The sequence below is a fragment of the Pteropus vampyrus genome, unplaced genomic scaffold (genome assembly GCF_000151845.1).
Source record: "Pteropus vampyrus isolate Shadow unplaced genomic scaffold, Pvam_2.0 Scaffold5, whole genome shotgun sequence".
Lineage (NCBI taxonomy): Eukaryota > Metazoa > Chordata > Mammalia > Chiroptera > Pteropodidae > Pteropus > Pteropus vampyrus.
Window position 1 is genome coordinate 16,158,971 of NW_011888786.1, and position 8,619 is coordinate 16,167,589.

Here is an 8,619-nt window from a genome sequence, read left to right on the forward strand (position 1 = left end):
GATCCAGTCCCAATAACAGCATCCAACAGCATACCAGAAACCCTTAAGTGTAATCAAGAAAGCTTTATTTTCCAAAATACTAATTTTTAAAGTATACAAAGAATACACATTAAAGCAACACCATCTGGAACACCTTCTGTTTAGTGCTTTTTAGAGCAAAAATGCTCTGTGTGTAGAAAATATTACTGCCATATTTTTCTGTCTAAAGATACTCATTCTATGCACAAAGAGAAAATTACTATGGAGATTAAAATATATATCTAAATAGTGACTATATTCAGTGGATGATTATCAATTTATGAACTTTTCCAGTTCAGAGGGTTCTTTCTCCTCCTTGCCTCTAAGGAACGTTAATATATTTTAGCACCTTAATCAAAAATAGACAAGGAAAAGGAAAAGAAGTGAAATTCATTCATTAAATGTATTTATGATTTGCAATTCTGGTTCAAGCATTTACTAGCAAAAAAAAAAAGTTAAAACAGCTAGTTGATTTCTTGTTCTTTCAATTATTCACTATCTCTATATGTCATCAATATTAATAACTAGAAGTTGTTTTATTTCTTAAAGCCACAATTTTATGTCATCGACAAGTCTAACACAATCTACTTTAGCTTATTGTCATTATTTCCCAAGGGGCTAATAGAGAAAAAGAGAGATAAGAAAGAGGGCAATGCAATGAAATTCTCTCATTTGGACATGGTATTAAAACACCTCTTAAGCAATCACATCTATAATTAACAGGCTTTGAGTACTGGGAGAGAAATATACCTTATCTTGGTAAATGAAATAACTACTCATAAAGTCATCCAGGCCAAAAGCTCAGAAGTCACCTTGATTTTCTAGTTCACAAAGAATTAATACCATCAACACCATTAACCTGGTGTTTCTCTCAGAACACCACATCTACAAAGCTACCGATATCTAAAACCGTCCATCAATTCCTCCTTTCTTCTTCTTTCAACTGAAAGACTCTGCTCTGCCTATCATCTCTTTTATATCTTCAATTGCTCCCCCTTTTTGTCTCTTTCCCATCAAGATTTAAAGCTGTACAAGTTAAGCCATCTAAAAACAAATAGTATACATATTCCCTTCCTGAGTCAAATCTCTGCTACCTTGCTAATCCTATTAACCTCCAGACATCCTTGACAAACTGTCCTTACCAGCTGTTTCAATTTACTCAGTTACCGACCTTAAAGTAATCCAGTTTCTGCTTTATCACTTCTGCTCTCTTTAAAAGTCACCACATGAAGCCTACATCACTTATCTTATGGAGTATCTCATCAGGAAGCACCTGACGCTCTTGACTATTCCTTCTTGAAGCACTCTCTTTCTAGGCTTTGTGACAGACACTCTTGGTTTCCTGCCTCACTCTCTGGGTAAATTAGCTTAATATTGCAGGACAGCTACTCCTCCTGACAACTGCCCCCGCCTCCAAAATGATATGTATTCATCAAGGCTCCAACGCAGTACTTAGTCCCTAAGTGATTTCACCTTCTCCCGTCTATATACGAGTAACACCAAAATCTATATTTCCACCCATAAACTTTTACATGAACATCAGATTCATAAATATAACTTTCTCCTAGCAATTTCTCCTTATATATAGATGTTTATAAGCACCTCATGCTCAACACATCTAAAATCAAACTCATCATTTCCAAGTTCTCTCCCATATCTGCTTTTTGATCCACTATTCTACATCTCAAGTTCATTTGTTTACTTAATATATACATATTTACATGCATACATATATGTATATATATATGTATGTACATGTGCCTAAATACATAAATACATGAGACCTTATTTTGCACCACACACAGTGCCAGGTGCTGGTACACCTGCACACTCTTTATTCTGTCAGGGTTTATAACCTAGTGCACTCACCATTTGCCAGGCTGAATCTTTATTCACACTTCTGACCTCTTTCTTTCTGCTTCATGTTTAATTAAGTAAGCACTGTATGGATATACATAGTTTCTAGTAAAATAACTTTTTAAGTTTTCTAATAAAAATGTTATTTTCTAAAAAAGTGCTGAAACTTTAAATTCTAGTAATTGATTCTGTTTAAGCTCTAGGTACATTTGTTGATTTAATTTTTTAGAATGATCTGTACAAAAGCATTGGTAAGTTAACACTTGTTTTAAAAAGTAAAAATCTTTAGGTTGTTAAATTAGAAATTGACCTTACCCTGATGTCAAACATTATTCTCCTTAATATCATATAGGCTGTTTATGTGCTTATAATAATGCATGATACACAGGAAGTTCTATACATTCTTATCATTGTATTACTGTTATTATCAGAATATTATTGATTTGGAGAAAACAGGAAAAGCAAGTAAAACCAGGATATAAGCATGTGATAAATATAGTTGTTTTAAAATATAGTTGTTTTGTATGGCCAGTATTCAAAGAGATTTTTTAAAAAATAACTTGTTCACATATTTGTTCTACTCCCCATCCTGGCACATTCTTTGTTCTTCACTTTCATAAAATATGCTTTCAACAGAATTTGTTAATAGCACATGTAGATAAAAACTTTGAAATTATAATCAAAAACACAATCAGCTTTGACAATTATTTTGGAATATCATTAGTTTTCAATGATTCTGTGAACTCAGAGTGTATCTGAGTTCACCTCCTGATACCTGTAATCTAGGGAGAAAGTCAAGATGTTACAAAGAATGAAACATTTAGTCTTCTGCTTCCCCATCTTGCATCCCCAAGGAAGTACACTGCTTGCAACAATAATCACTAAATAAAAATTCGTCAACTCGAATAATTCTAATCCATGTTTGCTATGTTTATTAAAACCTATGTGCCACTAATCAAATGGTTCTTGGATAGAAAATGAAAGAAAAATACTTTGGCTACAGTAACTTGAAGGAAAGTGTGTGTGTGTGTGTGTGTGTGTGTGTGTGTGTGTGTGTGTGTTTGTGTGCGTGCGTAATATAAATACAATAAAATCAACTAGCAAGTTGCTGCTTATTTATTTGTTTAAGAACATAAACCCTGACAGCTCAGACACCAAATCTGTATCGTTGACCATTTTTTCCTGCCATGGAGGTAGCAGGCAGCAGACATCCCATAAATATTAAATATAAAAACTGCACTTGTGCTAGCACTTTAATAACACTATCCCATTAGTATTTCTGAACATACAATTAACAGTACTCTGACAGCATCCAGTACCAAAAATCAGAATCTAAAGCATAATGAACCATTATAATCTCAGAAATAAATAAGAGAAAACACAAGACCCTAATTATGCCTGTAAATTAAAAAACACACTCTGACATAAATATCTAATAAGCAATATGTCTGCTGTCTAAAGCTGCTGATATCCTCCCAAGAAGTGGAAGAAAAGTCAGGTTAACTGGTGAAAGTCATTCTTGTTAACAGCAAGGAAAATACCCAGAGCAGCATCCTAACTGCACACTCACTCTTGTCTCCCAAGAGCCAATTCATCTGAAGTCAGAGTAGTCCTTTAAAAACATAAGTCAGACCATTCCACTTCCGAGCTTTCAAACTGAGCACCTTCCCATCATGCTTAGAATAAAATTCAAATATTTACATATCATGACGCAGAAGGGCCCTATATGATCTGGCCCAGGGATATCTCTGAAATCATTTCTTCCCACTTTCTAACTCATTCAAATCTCCCCAGCCATAGCAGCTTCCTTGAAGACCCTGAACATGCCAAGTACAATACACTCTTAGAGTCTTTAAAATATCCACTATAGCCTGGAACACTGTCTAGACTACTTCATGGTTTGCTTCTTCGCTTTATGTAGATCTCAGATCAAAGATACTTCCTTTACCACCATTTCTGTTTTACAGAATACTGTTCCATTAGCTCCATTTTTTCTTCAAGCATTTAAAATTGATAGACACAATATTAATTTTTTTCTGCTTATATTGTTGCCTTCATTAGTGTACAAGCTTCATGAGGGCAGGGACCATGTCTGTTCTATTCATCACTATATCCCCAATAGCTATTACAGTACCTGATGCACAGCAGATAATTCATATATATTGAAAAAGTTAATAAATTCAAAAAATCGTATTTTAGCTATGCATGACTGGCATGCAAAAATAATTCAGGATATTATTTATACTCCTATATATTTACAATTACTAAGTGCTTCCAAATACTTAAATGTGAATGTCCCAGAGGGATCTAGTTCTATAGGAAATTACGATAATTCATCATACTGAGTTTGTCAGAACAAATATAAAAATATGCAAGCTTCATTGGTGTACTGGTTCTACTGAAGAGTGTACACACATACATACACACACATACACTTCAGAAAATATCCAGCAGGCTATAAAATAATGGGTTCTCCCACAAGAAGGTAACCAAAATAATAACCCTAGAGTTACTGCAATACAGAGTCAAAGGCAAAAATGTACTTACCTCCCTTTTTCTACCAAGAGCAAGACATCAATTTTTTCCCCATTTTGAACCACTGTACTGATTGCTAGAGGGAGAAGATAAAAGCATTAAAATATTTCTTAAGAACATTTTACTAAATACCCATAAAGACACAATTACTAATACTCCTTAGTCATATGCTTGGAAGTGAGCCATTATAATTTCGAGTAAAAGCTACCATTACCATATTCGATAAAGAGTTGTGTCCAAAATATAAGTGAGACAAAAAAAAAAAAAAATCTTACTTAGCTCTTGCAGTCTTCTTAAGTGCATTCTATCTTCCTGAACTTCTTGCATTTGAAGGCAAAAACGCAAACTAGATTTGTCCATAGCAAACCAGCCTTTTTTCCACTGATCCAGGGCATGACAGTCTTTGTAGTAGAGTTGACCAATCAAATCATAGTCAGCTTCTGTTAAGTTTTCAGCAACAAAGGGAACAAAATGCTGTTAAAACAAATACAGAAAAGTAATAAAGACGGTGAAAATAGGAAATCTCTTCCCTACATACAGATATGAGGGAAGGTGGAAAAATTATCTTTGTTTTCTATTTTAAAGATTTAGAAGTAACCCAAATTTCAAAATAACTATTTAAACTTGCTATCAGTCTTAAAACAGAACAGCTAACAGTACATTTTCAAATGACGGCATCTTAAGCCATTTTTCTTGATATCTATAATTAAAATAGGAAGACATTCTCTTTGTTGATGTATGGCATTTTTCAAAATGTCAACCTTAAATGTTTGCCTCCATTTATATCTTTTATTGAATCTATCCCTTTCCCCTTTCTGTATACCATGAATAAGATATCTACCTGTGAAAAGACATACAAAGAAATGACTTTATAATATTGAAAAAAAAAATCTTAATCATCAAAACATGGTCTTAATTTGAAGAATGATTTCTCCAAGGTACTACATTAATTTCTTCTCCATTTAAATCTCTAGGAAGGTAGATCATAACCTCTTCCAATTACAACCTTTGAAAACCTAATGAAGTATGGTTTCTTCCCAAAGTCTTGTATAAAATTTCTATGGACCTATAAAGCTCAATCATGGACCCCAAGTTGAGAATCTTCTCTGGATTTAAGGTAATAATATTTCAATACCTTAGCTATCGCCTCTGTCCACTGTCTTTGGGCTTGAGATGTTTCAGCTCCAAATAAAAACGCACGTTCTGAGGGCAAATAGATTTCAAAGGTAAAGATGGGCCTACGGCACACATGAATAAAAAGATATCACTGGTTATGTCTGGCTCTTATGAAAACAAATCACACAAAAGTCAAGTTTTTAAATTAAATTCATTTTGAAAATTGGATAATGCTGTGAAATCAATCTATCATATTTTTGTTGATGGTTTGTACTTTATTCAAATGAGTTAAATAGAACACACTGGATCATACAAAATGAAAATTCTTCTGATTGTACTTATTTTACTGCACGATTTTGTTGATGTCCTGGACACTCCTGAGTTAACCAATGATGTGTCAAAAGGCTTTCTTTGGTCTTCTCTTCCCTCTCATACTACTCTTTGATTTACTCTGACCAATTGTTCAAAGTAAACATTGTCCAAAAAATTCTCCAATTAGCTGTCATCTTGTCTTACATCACAAAGTTTCCTTGCTTCATCTCATCTTATTCTGAAATTCCATCTCCTTACTCTAGGTAAAATTAGAGTAACATCACATGTCCTGAATTCTTCCTTTGGTTCCTCTTCCACAGTTTCAATTAATTCCTGGAACATGCTAAGTATGTATGTTACCATTACCTAAAAAAACAAAACAAAACAAAACAAAAAACCCTCAAAATACCCTATATCAAAGTCATCTTCCTTCTTCCTTTTTTTTTTTTCCTTCCCCCCAAACCTGTTGAATCTCCTTCATGTTCCAATTTAAAAGAACATCTACTTCATCAACAAGCTCAAAACCATGGTGTTTAATTATTCTTCCCCTTAGCACCAGCTCTTCATTTAGTCAGTCAGGCATTTAATCTTATCAAATCAATCATAATATGCTCTCAATTCACTGTTTTTAAATTATATCTTCCTCTAGAAACTTTCAGTTAATTATAGTCTCTTTTCTTCCAATCTCTTCCTTACCATTATATCCAGCTTCCTTCCCTAAATATAAATCTGTGTAACTCTTCAGTGCCTGCATATCGAATTCGAACTCTATAATATGCTATTTAAGATGATTCAGAATCTGGCTACAACGATTATTTTTTTTAACTGCATCTCACTATAGATGCTTTCTCCCAGTCACCAACTTGTTCCAGTAACATCCTATCAAGAATGTTTTATTTTTAAATATGATTATATGCTGACATAAACTAATATTATTTTAAATTCTATTTTATTTACTAATTATGGAGTTTTATACATAGAATGCATTTATTTTAACACTCCACAGTAAGACACGTTAAAATGATAATTCTTTTAAAATAAAAGCTCTGTTAAAATTAAAATAGAAACAAATCAACCAAAAATCAATTTTATTTGAATAAAATATTAGATTTACTAGAAAGCAAGTCATCTCGACTCATATATATTGGTCATTATGTAATAATCATATGTTCCATGTAATTTTATGTAAATAACAAAGCTTTGCAAATCTCTTCCATTTCTTATATAAACTTTTATTAAATACTATGCTCCTAAATGATTGATTTTGGCAGATTTTAATATTTATATGTTTTCATTAATTACAACACAAAATGTGAAAAGAAACTTTCACAGCAATGATGTTCTAAGTCCTCGTAGACACTCATTAAACTGTTCTGAGTCAATATAATGCTTACTCTTTTAATTGCAACTTTTTTGAGACAAAATGTCAAAGTAGATCTTTAAGAAAATTAGCACTTCTATGTTATTAAATATACTATTTTGTTTACATTAAAATAAATAAATCATCGAATATTTTCCTTTGTCATATATTTGAACCATGATGTATTAAATGAATGCATAAATTTTGCCATTAGTCCACCTTTTAAATAAGTCATAAAAATTACAGGATATGTTCAAGAATGAAATACTACAAATTTATTTAAAATTAGATGCAAACATGCTAGCCTTTCATATTACCTAGTATGATATTTTAATTTTCCAACTTTTTAGTGAATTCCCTAAGGAACTTACAGAAGTGGCAAAATAAGTAGGCTTCAAGAAATCATTCAATCTTTCTACAATAAGCAACTGAAGACCTGAAATAACAAAACCCTTATTACCTAGTATGATAAATATCAGAAAATACTAGTATGATAAATATCAGAAAATACTTTTCGTCTGCTGCCTGTTTAATGATAGACTTACCCAGTGTTTAAATAGAAGTCCTCCTTGTGTACAGCCAGGCAGATAACTTCATTGATATTAATGGTGCCATTAGGTGTGGTAGACTTGTTATTTTCATAGTAACTCAAAAAGCCGCCTTCCAAAACACACCATTTTTTACTTGTCTCTTAGAATTTAAAACAAAACAAATAATAAGTTAAACTATATCAAACACTAATTTTAAAAAATACATGGTTTAAATGACAGGATTCAAATAAATTTATTAATTTCCTATTTTGTGTAAAGAACACTGCTATTGCTGCATGGGATATAAAGTTGTCACACTCTGCTCTTAAAAATTTTACAGTCTAGTAGCAAGGAATATATAAGACAAAAATAACTATGACATTGATGACCAGTAAAGCAAGCGGAGCCATAAAGGACTGCTACAAAACAACTCTGAAACAGCAAAGATTGATGTCTGTAAAGAGTTAGGTAGAAAAAAAGTGTAGGGTAAAAAGTAAGAACATGGCTGAACTTATGTATGCAAAGGAAGAAGGGGTCAGCAACTGTACTGCCCTTAATGTCTTGGTTAGGGGACTTAAATTCATCTTGTTAGGGGTCAGCACACTACAGCCTGCAAGCCCAAGGCCAAATCTAGACCATTACTTGTTTTTGTAAATAAAGTTTTATTGAAATAGAGCCACATTCATTCATTTATGAATTGTTTGTGGCTGCTTTCCCATGACAAAGGTAGATCTGAGTTGCAGCACAGACCATCTGACCGATGAAGCTTAAAATGTTTACTACCTGGCCTTTTAAGTTTGCTGAGTGTTGATTCTATAATTAATGGTGAACTATTAAAATGGTTTCAGCAGAGGACAATCAGATTTACATTTCACACACTCTGCTTACTGT

At 32.7% G+C, this 8,619-nt stretch overlaps 1 protein-coding gene across 1 annotated transcript in view; it reads right to left on the reverse strand.

Moving 5' to 3' along the window:
* Positions 1–8,619, reverse strand: part of ARAP2 (ArfGAP with RhoGAP domain, ankyrin repeat and PH domain 2) — a 171,545-nt gene that overhangs the window by 68,307 nt on the left and 94,619 nt on the right. Inside the window, exons 16-19 of the mRNA XM_023534268.1 lie at positions 7,744–7,888; positions 5,546–5,648; positions 4,686–4,884; positions 4,423–4,486 (exon numbers count right to left, since the gene is read on the reverse strand). Coding sequence (XP_023390036.1) covers positions 4,423–4,486; positions 4,686–4,884; positions 5,546–5,648; positions 7,744–7,888 — 511 coding nt within the window. The remainder of the gene's footprint in view (positions 1–4,422; positions 4,487–4,685; positions 4,885–5,545; positions 5,649–7,743; positions 7,889–8,619) is intronic.